Source organism: Denticeps clupeoides, chromosome 1, assembly GCF_900700375.1.
Source record: "Denticeps clupeoides chromosome 1, fDenClu1.1, whole genome shotgun sequence".
In the NCBI taxonomy this organism is placed as follows: domain Eukaryota; kingdom Metazoa; phylum Chordata; class Actinopteri; order Clupeiformes; family Denticipitidae; genus Denticeps; species Denticeps clupeoides.
The window spans coordinates 1,276,205-1,296,633 of record NC_041707.1 but is presented as its reverse complement, the minus strand read 5'-3'; the positions used below and the strand labels follow the sequence as shown (position 1 = coordinate 1,296,633).

General features: G+C 46.1%; 1 protein-coding gene across 4 annotated transcripts in view; it reads right to left on the bottom strand.

The window, feature by feature from the left end:
• Positions 1-20,429, bottom strand: part of kiaa1109 (KIAA1109 ortholog) — a 48,795-nt gene that overhangs the window by 25,200 nt on the left and 3,166 nt on the right. For all 4 annotated transcript variants that reach the window (XM_028953703.1, XM_028953705.1, XM_028953749.1 and 1 more), the window contains exons 6-42: positions 19,817-19,991; positions 19,643-19,724; positions 19,069-19,262; positions 18,632-18,711; positions 18,384-18,522; positions 18,039-18,195; positions 17,424-17,502; positions 17,217-17,308; positions 17,023-17,140; positions 16,681-16,836; positions 14,518-14,615; positions 13,841-14,022; positions 13,438-13,544; positions 13,005-13,198; positions 12,708-12,905; positions 12,473-12,610; positions 12,227-12,403; positions 11,411-11,539; positions 11,092-11,211; positions 10,680-10,960; positions 9,589-9,833; positions 9,301-9,499; positions 7,370-8,168; positions 7,185-7,255; positions 6,905-7,078; positions 6,371-6,491; positions 6,152-6,286; positions 5,666-5,787; positions 4,761-4,939; positions 4,457-4,675; positions 3,713-3,924; positions 3,460-3,605; positions 1,651-1,801; positions 1,345-1,497; positions 1,012-1,255; positions 549-694; positions 230-455 (exon numbers count right to left, since the gene is read on the bottom strand). In XM_028953703.1, the coding sequence (XP_028809536.1) occupies positions 230-455; positions 549-694; positions 1,012-1,255; positions 1,345-1,497; positions 1,651-1,801; positions 3,460-3,605; positions 3,713-3,924; positions 4,457-4,675; positions 4,761-4,939; positions 5,666-5,787; positions 6,152-6,286; positions 6,371-6,491; positions 6,905-7,078; positions 7,185-7,255; positions 7,370-8,168; positions 9,301-9,499; positions 9,589-9,833; positions 10,680-10,960; positions 11,092-11,211; positions 11,411-11,539; positions 12,227-12,403; positions 12,473-12,610; positions 12,708-12,905; positions 13,005-13,198; positions 13,438-13,544; positions 13,841-14,022; positions 14,518-14,615; positions 16,681-16,836; positions 17,023-17,140; positions 17,217-17,308; positions 17,424-17,502; positions 18,039-18,195; positions 18,384-18,522; positions 18,632-18,711; positions 19,069-19,262; positions 19,643-19,724; positions 19,817-19,991 (6,438 nt within the window). The remainder of the gene's footprint in view (positions 1-229; positions 456-548; positions 695-1,011; positions 1,256-1,344; positions 1,498-1,650; positions 1,802-3,459; positions 3,606-3,712; positions 3,925-4,456; positions 4,676-4,760; positions 4,940-5,665; positions 5,788-6,151; positions 6,287-6,370; positions 6,492-6,904; positions 7,079-7,184; positions 7,256-7,369; positions 8,169-9,300; positions 9,500-9,588; positions 9,834-10,679; positions 10,961-11,091; positions 11,212-11,410; positions 11,540-12,226; positions 12,404-12,472; positions 12,611-12,707; positions 12,906-13,004; positions 13,199-13,437; positions 13,545-13,840; positions 14,023-14,517; positions 14,616-16,680; positions 16,837-17,022; positions 17,141-17,216; positions 17,309-17,423; positions 17,503-18,038; positions 18,196-18,383; positions 18,523-18,631; positions 18,712-19,068; positions 19,263-19,642; positions 19,725-19,816; positions 19,992-20,429) is intronic.

Genomic DNA, 20,429 nt, shown 5'->3' with positions numbered 1-20,429 from the left:
AACGCAGAAAAACGTTTCTCACGCAGTCTTATTATACATTCGAGCGTCAATCAGATTTCAATACATTTTCCGGAACTTTATTTCGTATTTCAAAACTTTTCAAGGCCTGGAAAACGATCTTTTCAAATTCCATGACCGTTGCATGTTTTTAATGAGCGTAGGAACCCTGCACTTTAACATCGGAGCATTGTCGGTAGTGCCAGGCTGTGCAGGCGTGTGTGCATTTTACCCGTGCGGGTCAGAGAGCTGCTCTTGACTGCGACGGGCTCGTTGTTGCGTGGGGGCGTGGCCTCCAGCAAGTTGTGAAGGCTGGGGAAGCTGCCCGTCAGGTAGCTGAGCAGAGACTCCTTCCGGGGGCTGTGATTGGACCCAGGGCCTGCCCGGCAGACGTGGGCGGGGGAGTCGGCCGCCGTGTCGCCGCTGGTGTAGCTCAGGGACTGGTAGGGGTGTGATCCCTGACACACAAAGCGAGCGCAATTTCACAATTCAATTCCAAAAACGAGAACACACAGACACACACACACAAACATACGTCCATTTTAAATCACCTTTATCCTAAGGCCAGACTCGCTGAGCCCGTGAGACTTGGAGAGCTTCCTCATGATCTCCACACCGCTCACCGGGGCCGAGTTGCCTGTCTGCGCAGGCCGACTGCACACACCTTCCAAAAGCATCGTGTGCTCGCTCACTGTACCTAAACACACACACACACACAATTAGAAATAATGATTAAAAACATGCCTCAGATACGTGAATATTACAATAAAAATAAAAAAAAAACAGACAAATTAAACCAACGAATTTAAATACATTTTCTTACTTTTACAGCATTTACCAGACACCCTTATCCAGAGCGACTTACAATCAGTAGTTACAGGGACAGTCCCCCCCTGGAGACACTCAGGGTTAAGTGTCTTGCTCAGGGACACAATGGTAGTAAGTGGGGTTTGAACCTGGGTCTTCTGGTTCACAGGCAAGTGTGTTACCCACTAGGCTACCACCACCCCATACCTGCATCAAAGTCGAACTCGGCCCCGTCTGCGCTGGTGTCGCTCTGAAGCGCCGTGCATTCTAACCCCTGGCCAGAGTCGGGGCCGCAGGGGGTGGGTTCTTTAGGCTTTGCCAGCTGAGCGGTTCGGATTGGTCCAATGGCCTTGAAGCCCTTGCCTTGCGTCACAACAATGAACTTCATCCACTGACGTGCAAGAGCGACCAGACCCTTTTTCAACGTGACCAGGGCGGGCAAGCCATCGTTCTGAGAGAGAGAGAGAGAGAGAGAGACGTGAAAAAGTGATCATTAAAAACTTCAGAGTCAGAAGTGACGTGGCGGACGCCGGCGCTCACCATGGTGGCCTCCTCTATGACGGCGTAGTCGGCCTGCTGCAGGTACCGGTGGAGGATGTTGCAGAGCAGACAGGACGGGTTCTCGTGCAGGTACCGGGCTCGCTTGGTCACGCGGTTGTACTTGCTGCGGAACGGGATGTGGATGCTCTTCTTCTGCAACATGCGAGTGATGGAGATGACCGCTCATTTTGAATCGGTGCGCATTACTTCTGCCTGAAGTTCTGCTCACGTTTTGGATGTGACAGTCTGACCTGAGAGTATGAGTGTGACTCGTGTATGTGTGTGTGTGTGTGTGTGTGTTCTAACCTCCAGAGCCTCAGTCATGATGCAGCCCATGACCGCACACACTCTCAACGTCGTCTCCATTTCCAGCTTCTGCAGAGATGACTTCAGCTGGTCGATGGGCACCAGCCACGCCCCGACGGCTGGGGTCGCCGTGCTCAGGAGATTCAGCTGCCTACTCTCACACACACACACACACACACACACACACACACACACAGACACAAGTTATATTTCAACCAAATCTAACACGAACACACACTCACAAAAACCAAAAAATTCAACTAGCACTTAATTCCCCAGCATGTTCTATTCCTGACAAGTTCGGCCTTATCAGGGCTCTAAGTTTTGTAACTCAAAATCTATAGAAACCGAATGAGAATTTCTGGTGTCTTCCTCTTGTAAGTCGCTTTGGATAAAAGCGTCTGTCAAGTAAAGTAAAGTTATAATCTTTGGAATGTGTAGATTAGCTAAGCATCTAATATAAAATAGAGGGTGGCCTTTTGAACTGGATCCTGACAGAGACCTCAGCATCTCCAGCTCCACCACACTGAGCACTGGAGCTCCTCAGGGCTGTGTGCTCAGTCCAATGCTGCTCACCCTGCTCACCCACAACTGCGCAGCGATGGGGTGATAGTGGTCTTGTGGGTGAGACACTCGCCTATGAACCAGAAGACCCAGGTTTTTACGGGGCAGTGGTGGCCTAGTGGTTAAGGAAGCGGCCCCGTAATCAGAAGGTTGCCGGTTCGAATCCCGATCCGTCAAGGTGTCACTGAGGTGCGCCGGCGCCTGTCATGGCTGCCCACTGCTCACTCAGGGTGATGGGATAAATGCAGAGGACAAATTTCACTGTGTGCTGTGCTGCTGTGTATCACATCACTTCACTTTAAGTTGGAGGTTCAAACCCCACTCGTGTCCCTGAGCAAGACACTTAACTGTCCTGTCCCTGTAACTACTGACTGTAATATAAATGATGCACAGCTCCAACCACATCAAATTCTTTTTCGTGGTGTTTCTCATCAGCAACAACGATGAGTCAGCATACAAAGAGGAGGTCCAACTGACCGGTGTGGTCCGTTTCTGATCGTGGACAAAATGAAAGAGGTGATTGTTGACTTCAGAAGAGAATGAAGGCACCACTCTCCACTGTTCTGTGTTCCAGCAGCACTCTTTACTTCTGAGGAAATCCCATCTCCCACCACCCATCCTCATCACCTTCTATAGAGGGACCATTGAGAGCATTCTGACCAGCTGCATCACTGTCTGGTTTGGGGACAGCACCGCATCCGACCACAAGACCCTACAGCGGATAGTGAGGACAGCTGAGAAGATAATCATTGGAATTCCACAGGCCATCAGGCAACTGAACTCTCAGGGAATTTCCTCTTTGGACTGACAAACACACTTTATAATCATTTATCTTTGGATAAAAGCGTCTGCTAAATAAAGTAAAGTAAAGTAAATCTGTTTCCATTTTGCACAGTAGTATTTGCACCATTATACATTTCACTATTTTAGCGCTCTCTGTCTGTTTTCTTTGTTGACTACATACTTTAATTGTTATTCTTGCAGTGCCTGTGTCCCATGTTTGCACTTTATGTATTCTGGTTTGTCGATGTCACACATGTACGCTTCATATTAGCATGTAACGTTGTTTAAATGTCACAGGTAGCCCCAGGTCCCGGAGAAATGTTGTTTCGTTTCACTATGTATCGTCTAACATGTATGTAGTTAAAATGACAAAGCTCAACTTCAACTTAAACAATAAATTATATGAATTTGTGTGTTATGAAGTTAGTGTGTGTGTGTGTGTGTGTGTGTGTGTGTGTGTACCTGGCCTGTGCCGGTGAGTGTATGTTGGTTGGAGCAGCAAAGCTGAACCAGATCTCTTTAATGGTCAGCTTCATACTGCTGGAGTCAGGGGGCGGGGGCAGGAGTGGGAGGTCCTTCTTCAAGTCATCAGACTCCACCCCTTCATCCTGCATATATCGGAAACTCAGATATAAAAGACTTTAAATGATACTATAAATTACATTCTGATAAAACAGATTCTATACCAACAAAATAAAAGTGAATTCTACTGCACCTGCTCATCTGAATCGGAGTTGTTGTTGTGCTCAGAGGTGGGGCTCTGAGCGTCATTCGGCAGGTTGTCATCCGAGACGTCGGTGCTGTAGCCACTTCCTGTCTGGGAGCCGCTGGATCCATTGGATTTGGAGGCTCCGCCTTTGACATGCCCATCAGCCCCACCCATCACACCAAATGCACTGTAGAGCACTGCCCCAGACTGACGACCACCTGATGACACATAACAGGTAATGCAGTCAAGAACAATAAAAATGTGAGTCTTTTTAGACTCACTGCAGCACAGCACACGGTGACACGGTGAAAAGTGTCCTCTGTATTTAACCATCACCCTTGGTGAGCAGAAGGCACCATGACAGGCCCCCAGGGAGCAGTGTGTGGGGACGGGACCTTCATCAAGGGGACCCCAGTGGCATCTTGGCAGTTTGGGATTCGAACCCGCAAACTTCCAATTACAAGTTCGCTTCCTTACCCGCTGGGCCATCGCTGCCCAACCATTTACATTTACAGCATTTACCAGACACCCTTATTCAGAGGGACTTACAGGGACTTACAGTAGTTACAGGGACAGCTACCCCCCGGAGACATTCAGGGTTAAGTGTCTTGCTCAGGGACACGATGATAGTAAGAGGCATTTAATCCTGGGTCTTCTGGTTCAAAGGCAAGTGTGTTACCCGCTAGGCTACCACCACCCTGGGGTAGTACCACACAATCATCTGCATTTGTCTGCAAGTGTACGTCTCACCTTTTACAGTGAGGTTCTCGATGCCGCACTCAAACATGATCCATCCCCACTTCTCAGGGGCTGCCCCACGCGCGTGTTCAGGTGTGTGGTCAGGGGCGTGGTCGGCGCTGATTGACGGCTCGGTCTCGTCCACTAAGGCGAAGTCATCGGTTTCTTCCAAACTGAAGAGAACTTTGGATTTCTCAAATGGAATCGCAGTGATGGCGCAGGACCCCAGATCTGCACGCGCAGAGACAAGCGGAACCATGCATCAGGTGCCCGGGTATGAATGGCACTTATGGCCACTGTAAAAATGCACGCGCACCTGAGGAATCCAGTCCCCGTAGCTGGCTGTGTATGCGGTGTATGTTCAGCCGGGCTGCGATCTCTTTGCCCTTCTCCACCCCCGCGTTGGAGCGAAGTGAGCCGCTGGACTGGGGACCCATTTTAGAAGAGAGCTTCTCCATCATTGCTGTGGACTTCTCGGTGTCCTCCACTATACCTCTGTACACGCACATGGCACAAGAGTTAATAAATATCTTGTGTTTAAGGTTAAATAGTGCATATATGGCTCGGGACTACTGTATAAATGCCAATGACGTTGTACTGTACTGCATTGTGGGCAATTTGCTGTGAGTATGGGAGAAAATGTATAAAACTTCATATAAACTACCCTTATATAAATTGTTTGTCCCCTAAATGCAATAACTTAACATACTGCATGTTAATTAATGATCATGTTTGTGCCATGTTGTACAGTTTATTATAATGGGGAAATTTTAGTTCTCTGACCCTTTGTACAGGTAAAGAATCAGTTCTAATGGTTATTTGGGCATTTTTGTGTGTTTTATGTAGTGCCAGTGGAGCCATGTTTGGATCTGATAAAGGGTAAAAGTATTATTTCATTAAGTATTATATTGTCCCTCAAGTGTTATCGCTTCACTTTCACTTTTAATGAGAATGACCACGAGGGGGTGTTATTTCCTGTATTTATATGTAAAGTTTAATGGTCCCTTACGCCCAAAATGTTTTAATAAGTAAATTATTGGTATATGTGTATGTTTATTTTGTGAATTATTTGCGAGTAAGTGATCTGGTAGTTTTGTCACTCTCGCAGTGCACTAATTTGCTGCAGGGGTGACTTCACGTACGTGCCCAACTCGTCCCAGTCATCCAGAATCTACACAACGCAGTCACACAGATCATTTAAAAAATTAAAGTACGTCTTACCTGTTCATGCGTAGCTGTGTGGCAATTCTGTCGAAGCAGAGAGACACTAGAGACACATGTGTGACGTTCTTGTTGGTGGGAACACCTTCCTCGACTGAAGCCTGCAGCACGCACAGGTTCACCTGTGTAACACAGACACACAATCTTACACACCGGCTACAAGAAAATAAGCTGCCAGGGCTTTAGCCACTACTACTTAAAAAAATGACTAAAGAACATGGGTGGTAGTAGCCTAGCGGGTAACACACTCGCCTTTGAACTAGAAGACCCAGGTTCAAATACCACTTACTACCATTGTGTCCCTAAGCAAGACACTTAACCCTGAGTGTCTCCAGGGGGGGACTGTCCCTGTAACTACTGATTGTAAGTCACTCTGGAGAATGGCGTCTGATAAATGCTCTAAATGTAAATTATGATAGAGCAAATTGATAAGTTATGAATTTCGGCCTTTCAATACCACATATTTGCACAAAATTAAAAGGGTACCTTAGGAATGGTAACGTTGGCTTGAAGTCCCTTAATTTTGACATTGTCAGGTTTGACCGAAAGATCAGTTTGTCCGTGGGTCATTGATGCCGGAGTGTCAGTTTTGGAAATCTTGTGTTCAGGCTTGGCCGAGTTCTGAAGCATGTGGAACATACAGATGAGGAGAAAGACTAACACAGACTTGTATATTTTGTAACTTAAGCGCGTGAACACACTCACAGACTCGGTGACCGTGGACTTGCTGATTTGGTACGCTTCGGTCAGCACCCTTCCATGCAGGTCGTCTAGGATGGAGGCTGGGTGACGGACGCTGACAAAGTGGACCATGGACTCAATATACCTACAACCAAAAAAAAAAAAAAAAAAAAACATGTTAACAACAAATAAAGAACCCACAATTCTATTAAAAAAAAGACCCGGAAGGACTCCACGTCACCCACTCACGGCCAGTGGCTCAGAGATATTATGTCCTGTTTGTCCCTGGAGAAGATTCAGGTGTGGGGGCCCTTCCTTTGCTTTTTTCATATACACTTATAGTCTGATTCCCTTCTTATTTAATTGTTTGTCTGTTTAAATGCCTGGTATCTAGCCTTCCTTATGCATGTAAAGCTGGCTTGGAGTCAGGGAGGGGAGGGGGGTGCTATAGGGTTTATAAAATTTATAAAATTTACAGTATATTGAATCGTTACATGTTTACCCTGTTATATCCCTGTTTAAAATCAATAAAAATCTTGTTGATAGAAAAAGACCCACCTGTCCAGAGCTTCAGCCACCAGTGGAGTGAGCACGATGTTGACGGCCCCTTTGACCTCCACGATTGCGGTGGTCCTGGTCTGTGTTAGGGGCTGGTCCACAGTCCAGTCCTCCGTTGTGGTCTCATCATCGGTGTTCTCCATTGCACGTTTGTCCAGAGGGGTGTAGGGTGTGCTGTTGAGGACATGACGGCACAGCAGAGCTTCATAATCGATATATCATGAATAGAATTTAACCTCACACGGGCCTCTGCCAGATTACTACTGCAGGGAGAAATTACCTGCTGGAGTCTCCCATCAGCTGAACTCCCCTGTCCAACAAGCAGCTGGCAGACAGACCAGCTTTTACAATCTGAACCGCCAACAAACCAACAAAAGACAAACAACTTTTACTGAGACTAAAATCAAAACATGCAAACGCTGAAAACTATTCAGCGATGATGAGCAAATTAAAAGACACGCGGACCTTAAACATAGGAATGGACAGTTGATCAAACGAGGCGGAGCTCTCTTCACTGGTGGGTGTGTCCAAGTCCAGGGGGCGGTGCAGAGAGGACTTGGACGTCCTCTTATTGGTGGGCTGCTTGACTGACCAGTTTGCCACGTGGTAGTGGGCCAGGTAGCTGCAGTAGCAGGCCATGAGGTGGGGCTGGATGGTGAGCAGACCTTGCTCCACCCGCTCGGGTTCCACAGAGACCACCTCTTCCTCCAATCCCAGCGCGGAAACGAAGGACGCCTGGGAGGTGTGGCTTGGCAAGATCGGGTGGTGGACTTCAGCAACTGACAGGGGGCCTTCAACACTGTGGTAGATCGAGGTGCGACTACGCTGATCAATTGGCTGTCCCTGTTGCCGTCGGCGACGCTTCCTTCCAGGATATGTGCCTGGCCCCTCGTCGCTGCTGATTGGCTCAAATTCTTCGTTGGCGGAGAAGTACGCCTCGCTGTCGGCGACCGACATGGACGAGTCCACAGAGCGGTACTGGTGGAAGGTGCTGGAATCAGCTGAGGGGGTGAAGGGAAAGGAGCCATAGCTTCGCCGTTGCCGGGGGGAATCCAGAACGTTCTCGTCGCTGCGAGACACCTCGCTGCTGAACTGTACGCCAGCGGGGGGCGGAGCCTTCTCTGCAAAAACTGCAGCGGAGAGGCTCTTTGTGCTGCCAAGGCGGGCCGACTGAATGGAAGACTGCCGCTTAAGCGGGGAACGGAGAGGAGAGTGCAGGGCGGGGGTGTCCATAAGCGGGGGCTCTGGAGCCACGCCCACAAACCTGCGGCACAAGCACACACCCACAGTCAATTGTAGTAAGCCTCACACATGGAACTTCTTTACATTTTTTTTATATGTTATTTCCCAAACAGAAACAAGTCTAATGGACAGTAACTGGCATAACGCTGCTATATTTATATATACACGTGCATTTGTTAATTAAATGTTAAATTTGTTTGTAAATAATTAATAATTTATGCTATATGCAGTCAATATATGCCATATGCAGTAAAGTGAAATTAGTGAAACTTCTGAAAAGCATTTTCATTTAAATCAATACATATCTACACTACCGCTGAAAGGTCATTTAGAAAAGACCTTGTTTTCAATGAGAATTTATCTGAAATAAACCACTTGATAAGAAATAATTTAACCTACATTTGTGGTGCCAGATTTTCATTTACATTTACAGCATTTACCAGACGGCCTTATCCAGAGCGACTTACAAACAGTAGTCACAGGGACAGTCCCCCCCTGGAGACAGTCAGGGTTTAGTGTCCTGCTCAGGGACATGATGGTAGTAGGTGGCATTTTTCAGCTTTACAAAGATCAGTCCAATGATTAAGACTGACAGCGAAAGCTTTAGTGAGATTTCATTCCACTGAAATTGTTGCTGATAAAGTTCCTCTCTACATAAAGGGCAGTGGTGGCCTAGCAGGTAAGGAAGAATGTTGCCGGTCCGCCAATGGTCAGCGGCACCTCAGTGGCCGAAGTACCGTCCCCACATCGTGAAGTGAAGCAGTGGGCGGCCATGACAGGCGCCCGGGGAGCAGTGTGTGGGGACAGTACTTTGCTCAGTGGCACCTCAGTGGCTGAAGTTCCGTCCCCACATCGTGAAGTGAAGCAGTGGGCGGCCATGACAGGCGCCCGGGGAGCAGTGTGTGGGGACAGTACTTTGCTCAGTGGCACCTCAGTGGCTGAAGTTCCGTCCCCACATCGTGAAGTGAAGCAGTGGGCGGCCATGACAGGCGCCCGGGGAGCAGTGTGTGGGGACAGTACTTTGCTCAGTGGCACCTTGGCGGATTCCTTCTGATTACAGCGCCGCTTCCGTAACCGCTAGGATACCATCTGAATTAAAGTACAGAATTCTTATTTTTTGAAAAATACTAATAAAAGCACAGATTCAGACATACTCGGTGCTGGGGGAGGGGCTTTCTCTTTCCCCGCCCAACAGAGGAAGGGCCGCACTGGAGGAAGAGTTTTCTTCTGAGGAGGAGGCGGAGCTGTGTGAACGTTGGGGCACCTGCAGACTCAGGTGCTGCTGGCTCTGCCTTTCTCCATTGGCTGCTGGGACAGGAGAACACGCCTCCCTGCGCATAGCCACGCCTCCGCCTATACAAACAAAAATAACTCCTTTAAAAAAAAAAATACTAATAAATTACGGATGTGAATAATCTCTGACTGTGCGAAGAGACACAAACCATCAGCAAGCTTCGGTGTCTCTTTGGTGACAATCCACTCCCCAGGCTGAAGCAGGGATTGGCCATAGGGCATGTCGCTCTCGCCACCGGCACAGGAGAAGGCGGAGCTGGAGGACGGCGTGATTTCCTCGAGACGGAAGAAGTCCAGCCCACCAGAAGAACCGCCAAAAAAGCGGCAGCCGCCCAGACAACCGCAGCGGCTCCGGCTACGCCGAACTTTCTCATCCGACCAAAGGAACCACAACCTAACAAGTGCAGACAACACAACATGGGTAAATATTTACGTGTGCGCACAGATACTCGTAACACTCGAGTCACTCAGTAAACTGATCCGGGTGTGTGATTCAGTTGAGTCACTTGAGACGGTACTGCCAAACTGACAAGGGGAAGAAGTGCCTTGCGATGAGAACCAAACACTTTCAAATTCTCGTTTAAGCGATTCCGATTCGGCTGTAGAGGAAATGAACCGCCGTATGCACTGGTTGGTAGCACGATCCCAGACCTCTGAGCGATTCCGGCCAGAGGAAACACTGGATGCACTGACTCGGGTTAGTAGCGCTAAAGCCAGAAATATATTTGCTGTGAGCTACGTATGCGTATCCGTATCCGTACGCAATTGCGTTGTTAACGTTTGTGCTGATATATGAATACCGGTATCTTAAAATAGTCATCTGTTGAGTACAGGTCTCGCAACACTGCCCCTATAAAAAATTACACCGGTATTGGATCCGTACCTGTACACGTTCCGTAAATTTTTCAGTATGTGCACAAAAACTGATGCAAAGAACGCAGGATACACACGCAGGTATGTACATGCGTATTTTAACTTAGATCTCTGAGCAATTCTGATTGCTAACCCACCTATGAGTGATTCAGATTCAAAGGAATTGTAAGTTATGCAGCTTTTATGGTAGTAATTATGGTAGTAATTTTAATGATTCTAAGATGTATTTATGTCACAAAGTTTACCATTTAGACATGGAGTAGTAACGACTCAAAGGATTCGGTTTCAATGGAGACCTCAGATTCGTGACTCAATAGTTATTTAATGGATCCAGGTGAGTCAAGAATCACACAGAACTAACTCCTACCTCTTTGTTTGGGTGTCGTGCAGCTCCAGAAATTGTCTCTGGACCTCATATTTAGCCGGGTGGTCAGCAGCCAATGCTACGTCAGCGGTGATTAGGTTAAATGTCACAGAACCCGCCTCTAGCCAATGGGAGCGGCGAAGAAAAGGTGGGGGCAGGCCCACCCGCGGAACCTCCTGCTGCTCGATGAATTGACCAATCACAACATCCTGCAAAACCGCGCTAATCCCCTCCCCCACCGCAGCCGTGTGCAGGTTGCAGGTGGCCAATCGCAAAGCTCCCGTCTGAAAGAGATGACGAACACACGGAGCATTGCACGTTCTAAAATTCATTCTTTAGGTGAACATGGAAGAAAATTACTAAAAACAATCTCAAACCTACAAATGAATAAAAAAAAAAAAAAAAGTATTTGTACCTTTATGTTGGCAGCACAGCCATGTTCCACGATAAACAGCTGCACTGAATCCATGGAGAGGCGGGTCATGGTGTACTTCAGTTCTTCGGATGTACGACACGGGCCAGGCAAGGCTGCCAGCTTTACAACACACACACACACACAAACACACACAAGGCTACTCTGTATACAGCAGATAAATGTAATAAAACCATCTGACTATAGGGACCAACAATAAGCATGTTAAAATTAGACATAGGTGTTTATCCAAAGACCCAAATGATTTAGCTTCAAGTGAACGTGTGTGTGTGTGTGTGTGTGTGTGTGTTGTGTGTCCCACCTTGGCATCACACACTCTGCGGTCGACCCCGTGCTGGCAGATGACCGAGTGCTTCGGCTGCTCTAGTTGGAACTCGCGCGACACCACGTGGAACACAAACGCCTCGCCCCACTCCAGCAGCGTCGCACACTGTAACGAAAATGGCCATTAAACAAAATCTCAAACTGTTATCAAAAAAAATTTAAAATATCAATTAGCACTGGTATCGATAATTAAATTCCAGTTTTGCATCAGTCGGTTCACGGAAATTTTCAACATGCATTGCAGCAGGCAGCACGTCCCGCTACACCACACAGAATTATTGAGAGCGGAGTAAAGCTTTAACTGCCACGGTCAAACAATACCGTTGAAGTTAGTCAACAACAAGAATGGCTGTGTCTTCGCTTCTAATATTTTTCACTTTATTTTTTTAGTTTGGCTCAAAAACATTAAAATAAATAATTTATTTATTTGTTCATCATCTAGTTTTACATTTTTAAAATGTATTTATTAATTTGGGACAGTGGGGGCCTAACAGGTAAAGAGACAGTCCCCTAACCGGGAGGTTGCCGGTTCGAATCCCAAAGTGTGTGTGTGTGTGTATATATATGCAGTTTTGACTATTGAAAATAATCTTTAAAAAAAAAAAAAAATTTAGTTGTGCTTGTTTTGTATTTTCCTGTAGTATAAAAACAGTATGGAGTATTAGTCCCAGGTTCAAACCCCACTTACTACCATCGTGTCCCTGAGCAAGACACTTAACCCTGAGTGTCTCCAGGGGGACTGTCCGTGTCACTACTGCTACTGTACGGTGCTCTGGATGAAGGCATCTCTGACCTGTGGAACGGTAACTCTGCCCGTCAAGGCTCCTGCCTGCACGTCGATGAGCCAGGCGTATTCCAGTGTGTCGCTGCCCGCCGGCAGACCCTGCGCCGAGAACATGGCATGCGCCCGCATCTGCAGCCCGGCAAGGCTCAGGTGTCCGTCACGCAGCACCGCATCAACAGAGGGACGCTGTGGACACACAGACACACATGAACATACATACACACACACAGACAGACACACTTCAATCACACACACCTGGTAGTTGTCACTAACGAAGACGTGCATGGGGGACAGAACCAGCTGGAGAAGAGTCTCCTTGTAGCTCTTCTTCATCTCGAAGCACAGGCGCTCCAGGAAGCCTGTGGGACCCTCTGGACCATCGCTGCTGCAGTGCTGTTGGACGCCCATTAACACAGACACACATCAGTTCGTGCCATTTTCCTGTTCGTGATGAACTGTGTGCGTGAGTGGGTCTGTAGAGTGTGAGTACCGTGGGCAGCCTGCCGTGCACCCTGTGAAGGTTGATAAGAACTGTGATGTCCCACGGTCGCAGTGATAGAGGGTGGGGGGGCTCCTTCTCCTCGACTGCCCCAGTCCAACCAGACGAAGACGAGCAGGAGCACAGCACCGGACTGGACACACACTCCTCGAAATCCGTGTACATGTCATCTTCGCCAAAATAGTTCTCCTGAACGTACGCAGAACACATACACAGACAGTCAAGTGGACCTGAGATGGACAGACAGCTACAAGCAGAGGTTTCTCACACACACACACACACGTTTACCTTTATAGACACCAGCGCACGGAGAAGAGGTCCATACAGGAAAATGTGCGACTCTGGGCTCAGCTCCATCTCCACATGTAGCCTGTCAGGTGGCAGCTCACTGGGGTCGGATGCTGTGCGTGGTGCTGGTGGGACAGGAGCCGTTTGTTCTGGTGGCCGCAATGCAGACAGCATGGACTCCTCCATCTCAGAAACTACACAAGAACACACATTTACCAGTAGTGACAGGGACAGTCCCCCCTGGAGACACTCAACGGTAGTAAGTGGGGTTTGAACCTGGGACTTTGTGCTCTTCTGATTTGTAGGTGGATGTGGTACCCACTACTACCACACACACACACAAAACACACACATGGTCTGTGTACGACTAACACATCCCAAATATAAACTGAGGAAACAGCAGGGGTCGGGTGACAGGTCAAAGGTCACTCACGAGACTGCTTGAGCTGCTGGTCAGCTTTCTGGGGGTAGATGGGGTGCCAGGTGTAGTCAATGATGAGAAGGAAGTTTGGCACACTCCAACAGTCCACCCATCCCGCCCTGTCCAGTCCAGCACAAAATTATTCCAATCTTAATTTCAATTACAAATATTTCTATTTCTTTATGTTCATGTTATGCATTGCTAATATTTACTTCATTTTCAGTTTAATTCACATTTAAAAAGTTGTTAAAATGCAATATTTTTAACTGCTGAAGTTTAATAAAGACAGGTTGCATTTAAAATCAACGTGCAATCATTTTAAACAATTGTTTCAGTCAAAAGCCAGACACTAAGACTCAGATGAAGTTTCGAACCTTTAATTTCTCATATTAAATATCATTTGAAAGGCGCTCACTCAGCATGGGTGATATTCCTCCAGCGGGCTTTGCTGGTTTTGGGCGGAGCCGCGTGGCCCTCAGCGGGCATGGAGCTGTCGGGGGGTGGCCGGGCGCCTTGGTAGTCGTTGGCGAGGGTCAGAAGGGGATAGCGGCTTGGGTGGCAGTCTGGCAGAGAGAGACGCATGTCTGTGTCCTCTGCCTACAGAACGCAGGCGTAACGTGAGTGTCCATGTGCATGAAGAAGGAACCACAAAAAAAAAAAATTACATTTACCACAAAACGGTTAAAACTAAGCTGAACTTGAACGACAGCATTTCTTCCTCCAAGTTCGCACAGCCTGAGCCCGAGTAAAATGGACCAATCACATTCCGGCGTAGATCATCAGCTGTAATTTACTTTACGCGGCTAAGAAAGCTCTGGAATATGGAAGCAAAGATTCTAGACCTGCGCTAGTATTAGATGTTGTAGTTGTAAATGTAGAAAAAAAAAAAAAAACCTTTATTGTGCAGTCTTACTATGTACATCATTACACATTCATGTGTCAATCAAATTTCAATTAATTTTCCAGAACTGTATATGATTATTTCGTATTCCAAAACTTTTCAAGAAAAAAAAATTATCTTTTTTCCCCCGAGCGTAGGAACCCCGTGTTTAGTCAGTATGTGTGCCAGTGCGTTAATGTGGGCGTACTCACCCTCAGGCAGAAGCGAGTGTTGCATGTGGCCGGCACAAACTCATTAAATGGTAACGTGAAATCGATGTTAAGCGTCTCTCCGCACGCAGCAAGATACACTGCACACGAGAGGAAAAAAGGTTGGAAAAAGGGAAATAAAGGGTTTGGGATGCATTCTAATTTCCCCATAGGCTGACGGTCAAGCAGTCATGCACTACAAAACCAGTCAATATTTAACACATTTAATGAAGCATTGCCAATGAATCAATTACCACTCATTCTTATGAGGAAAAGAAAATGAAATTTGTGTGAAGCAATCATTTTTTATGTATGCATATTTATGTGCATCAGCCATTAACACAATTTCACAGTAAATTCCAAATTGGTTTGAATAAACATAGCATTTCAGGAATAGACATATCTGTTGTATAAATTGGTACAAACATTTATACTATATTTATTCAGAACCGATCATAGAGTCACGTTACACCAAACAGAATCCTCTACGGGTTCTGCTTGTTAAACCTCTATATGACACATTTAACTAATGAGCCATTACCATTCAGGTTTATATGAATACAGACCATGATTCTAAACAGGTTAGAGGTCTCTGCAATGCTTCTTGTGCAAAGTAAAATATGGTTAGGACTGAGGAAGTAGGGCCGAAATAAGCAGTTAAGTAACTCAAATGATTCGAACACAAAAAATATTTTACATTTACATTTACAGCATTTACCAGACGCCCTTATCCAGAGCGCCTTACAAATCAGTAGTTGGCCACGCGGACAGTCCCCCCCTGGAGACACTCAGGGTTAAGTGTCCTGCTCAGGGACACGTTGGTTGTAAGTGGGGTTTAAACCTGGGCCTTCTGGTTCACAGGCGAGTGCGTTACCCACTAGGCTACTACCTCCCCTCACCCAATTTTAGGTAAATTCTTTGCCTCAAGGCTTCGTTTAATTAGTCACCAAAGTCACCATCTATAATAGTACCACTCCCGCTTTGTAGAGTACTGCGCAGCACCGATATCATTGTTTTCCACAGACTGTTTGAACTGAAGTTTTACGGCGGCGTGATCTATTTTATTCTCTATGGCAATGGCGGAAAATTAAGACATCAGTGCACCTGAAACGAACGCATCCTCACGTGAACGGCACTTCTCCAAGCGGACTCGGAGCTTCTACAAGGTATCGTATTTTTATGATTGCTAACCGATCTATAAAGCGGCAGATATTCAGCATCGTTTGTGTGGGTCTTTACGTTACTTTTAAACGAAGACGCATGGCTGCCAGATATGCAAAGTTTCCCAGAAGATCCTGGGCCGTTCCACATGTTGATGTCTGCAAATTGTATAAATATCCCGAAAACTAGACCAAGCAAACAAGAGCATGCATTCAAGACATTAGCGTTTGCATCATGCGCTCACATGACAGAAAAGAGAAAGAGCGTGTATGTGCGGATCACTGCGTGTTTCCGATTCCCTAGACAAAGAGCCAATCAGATGTCAGTGTGGGCGGGCTTTTATTTAACTCCTCGAGGAGGTTGTGATAACTAACTTCAAAAAACAATAACAGTTAATCAGTACAGTGGAGCATAATGAGCCTGAATTTCACAAGTTTTTCAGAAGGCTGAAAAATATTATTTAAAATTTTGTTGTGTTTTAAACATTGGAAACTATGCACTGAAATTGTAGAGGCAAAATATTCAGAAACATTAATTTTCTTTTGGTATTGAAACGGTGTTTGAAATTCAAAGGTTGATTTTTTTTTTACGTTAACCTATGTTTATGAAGTTGTATTTCATAGTTTTATTATATCACATGACATTTATGATATACATCATAAATGTTTCACAGAAAGTTTGATTAAATGGGCTTAGTTCTAGAGCCAATAAGCCACAGGTTTTAAGCTTTGATCTAATGAAAGTGTTTGGATAAAAGTTTGAATAAAAACCTTTTTGGAAAAAAAAAAAAATGAATAAAAACCTTTTTTGTGAGGAATAACCGCAAATTGCTTGCTCATTTTAAGATGCCTTTCATGTTGCTTAACACACTATTAATGAGTAAAAATGAGTGTAGCTTGTTAGTCATGAATCTGCTTCATAGGGATCTCATTTTTTGTGAAACACAAAACACCAAGGCCAGGGCAAGCGTTCCAACAGGCAACGCAAGCAATGTGTTCTTCTCACCGTTCTCCTGCTGTTTCGTGGAACAATCGATCCAGTTGTGCTGGTTGGCTGCCCAGATCATCTCAAACTGGTGGAAGAGGATCTTGAACTTCCAGGCGTACGGAACAAAGGAATAGATGTCAGGCTCACTGTCACTTGCCCAGTCCTGGATAAGATCTGCACAACACAAACATACACACGCGAAAAGCTCAGTGGGGTCATTTAAAGACCACTAAAAGGAGCTGTTAAACCAAAACCAAGAACATATAATTACAAATAGTACAAATAATAGTACATTAGTACTTGACCAATCATAATAAGGATACAAGAATGCTGGACTACTTAAGCTAAGTGAGTACACACCTGTGAAGAAGTTCTTCTGTGCATAAATGAAGTGGTAGGTGGCTTTATAAACCTCAATTTCACACTGCCACGACTGGGGCATGTTCCAGATGCGCGGGTAGCCGGCAATCACATGGAACTGTGGGGAACAGCAGCCATGTACTCGGACACCAGCAGAAACTCATGCTCATACAAGCTTACATATTCCCACTCACGGCGAGCATCTCGGCTTCCAGCAGGGTTCTGTACTGCATGCTGCTGGTCGTGTCCACATGCAGCAACTGGCCTTTAATGGTGGGGGAGTAGCCTGTCAGAGGAGAAAGAGAACGTCAACGGTTATTATTCACACACAGCAGGGCCGTGTGATCATCTTTAGCTTGAAATAGGAACAACCAGTAAGACATTGAACAGGAACGTAATACCATTCTCTCCTACAGTCATGGGGATGTTCACCTCCAGATAAGAGCCGGCACCAACATTCACATGGATGGCGTTTGTTTCCTAGGAAACAAATAATAATAATAATAATAATAATAAGAGTGCTGACATCTCAGTAAATGCTGCTTTTGTGGACCATATAAATTATCATGCAACTGTAATATTGTGCCTTAAAAGATGTTTACAGGACCTGGTTAAAATTTCTTCAAAGAAAATGTAATTCTAGTGTCTGAAATGAAATATAACAAAGGAACATATTGTTCATTTATACTGTACTGTAAGTTGCTTTCTCTGTAGGTCTCACCCAGTCATCACTGTAAATTATGTGACACAGTAACCTTAACAACACAGACAAGTTATAATTGTCATTAGAAAGACCTGGCAAATTTGCTAGAATTTGTGCAACATTTTACAGTTTTCATGGTGAAGTTGTAAAAGCTTTTTACTAATAACGCTATTTACATTTAGACAAATCTCAAAGTTCTACAAAAGTTAAATGCCTAATACCGTTGAAAGATAAAAACGGAATAAAAAGAGCAGATTGTGCAGAATGGTGATGAGTGTTGTGCTGTACTGGTGTTAAACGTGATCGCGTGTACCCTGTTCTTGGTGAACAGCAGGTCGATGGTTGCATCAGCGATGATGTTCATGCGGAGCTCGAACGCCTGAATTTGTCGGGGCTTCCCGGGCGTGGCCACCTCGCTCACTTTCATAGGCTGATAATCTGCTGGGAGGAAGAACTTCCACAGAGAGTCTCTGCAGGGAACACATACACACACATGATCCCTACAATTACACACACATATACACACACGATAACTACAATTACATTTACATATGCGCATCTTCTAAATGATGAACACATCCATTTCTATGCATCACAGCCTCCCGTTGGCATTTAAAAGGTTTATTATGGAAATTTGTTTGAATTTGATGTGTGGCACCTCTGCCTATCAGCCCAAGGTCCGTAGTTGAAATCTGTCCCCTTCCCACAGACAATGTCCAGACCCCAGCAGGGCGGCAAATCCTGTAGCTTAGTCCCTTCAGAACAAGCATCAGAGTCCTGGTCCTCTGGAACCAGCCCTACACACACACACACACACACACACACACACAGACACACACACATTTGGTTGACGACAAACATTTTACTGCCACTATTTCGCATTGTTGCTCTCCCTCTCAGACACACCTGGTTCATCCTGGTAGTAGTAAATGTCCACGTCGTTCGACTGCATGACCACAAACCCCTCACCCATGAGCCGGGGGGGCCTGCAGAGGAGAGGCATGGTCGTCATTACTACGCCATGAGCCAATTGCGCGTCACCACGGTCTCACTTATATAAATCTCATTTAGTCCCATTACACATGAATTACATTTCAATTAAACGCAATTATTTCCAACACTAACCCAATTAGCATTCAATTAACCCCAGACAACCAATCAAAGGTTTTTTAAAAAATGTGATCTTCACAGCATCCAGCTGAGACCAAGCCTGAGCCCAAACTAAAATGGCACATTTTTAATTACAAATGAGTGACAGGAAGTGGAAGTGTGGCCATGTGACAGATCCAAGGCTCCACTGTTACAGGACAAGCCACCCAGGCGGCGACATCTGAGGGTCTTACTCGTCGTTCTGCAGGCCCAGGTATCGTGGACTGGGCACCAGCATGACGCGGACGTTCTCCAGGGAGCCCTTCACAATGTACATGAACTGGTCCAGGTGGCTGCTGGGGGGCTTGGTGGTGTAGGTGAGGAAAGCGTCGTCGAAGTTCATACACAGCGTGTTAGGAAGGTGGTGGTTACCGAACGCCACACGGCCCTGGACGCACAGACAGAAGGCAAAAGCGAGAGAAAAGAACGACACACAGAGATCAAGGAAAAGAAGATACCAGTGCTCTTCAGACTCATTTCTCTGCATTGATGAATCGATAAACTTGCATATATTCAAAGTAGATGAGAAATTTTCAGGCCCTGTCCACATAGTAGTCAGTTTCGGTTTCCATGGATACGCAGAAAAGAGAAATTCACCATGGGACCAGTTTTAGAAAATAACCATTCTGGGTCCCGGACACAGCGTCTACGCCTGGACGCAATGCTAGATCGGATAGAAATGTTCCCGTTTGGGCCTCAGTGTGATAAGGAACCACCACTAGATAGAGCTAAAAGACTGTGTGTGTGTGTGTGTGTTTTGACACTCACAGTACTGATATTGACTTTGATGACGGGGATAAGGGACCTCCATGAGGATGATGGGTCCTGAGTCTCCGTCTTGATGTTGACACTGGACAAGACAAAACAAACCAGAGGACTTCTATTTCCAGCCAATCAACAGCTGATTGAACTGGTAGGTATCGAGCAGCCGGTCTGCCTCACCTGTCCAGGGTGTTCCCCCACTCCTCGCTACCCTTCTCCTCAGCACGGTGAGGGGGGATGATTGTGGGGTCCAGGCCGAAGGTCTCCTGCAGGCGTGCGTACAGGTCCGTCCGGTTGTACACATGGAACTCAAATCCATTCACAGTCACGTACAAGCGAGTCTCCGCCTTCGGGTCTAAAACAGGTACAAAATAAAAAGATACATACAAAACTATTTAGCCTTTACAAGCATATAAAAGGTCCACTGACAGGACGTGCCGTTTCACCGTCTGTAGCTTTAAATGCAACGTTTTAGGGGAGAGGCGGGAAATTCTCTGGGTGGAAAAAGCATGCAAAACGGGAGGAACCTGTCCCCTCATGACATCATAAGGGGACAAATTCCAGATCTGACCGCCTGAGCTGCTGCTCTCCGCCATTTCTAGCCACTGGAGGACCATAGACTGGCCTGGGGAACCGTATTAATGTTAATTCATCTCACAAAGTCACTTTTTCATGTCAGGACATCAAAGTCTATTAAACAACATTATGAATAAATCTGATGGAAGGGGAACAGCCATTAAAAGAAAGTTTGTAATGCTTTAAACTAACTGGAACAAAATCTAATAACTTTAAA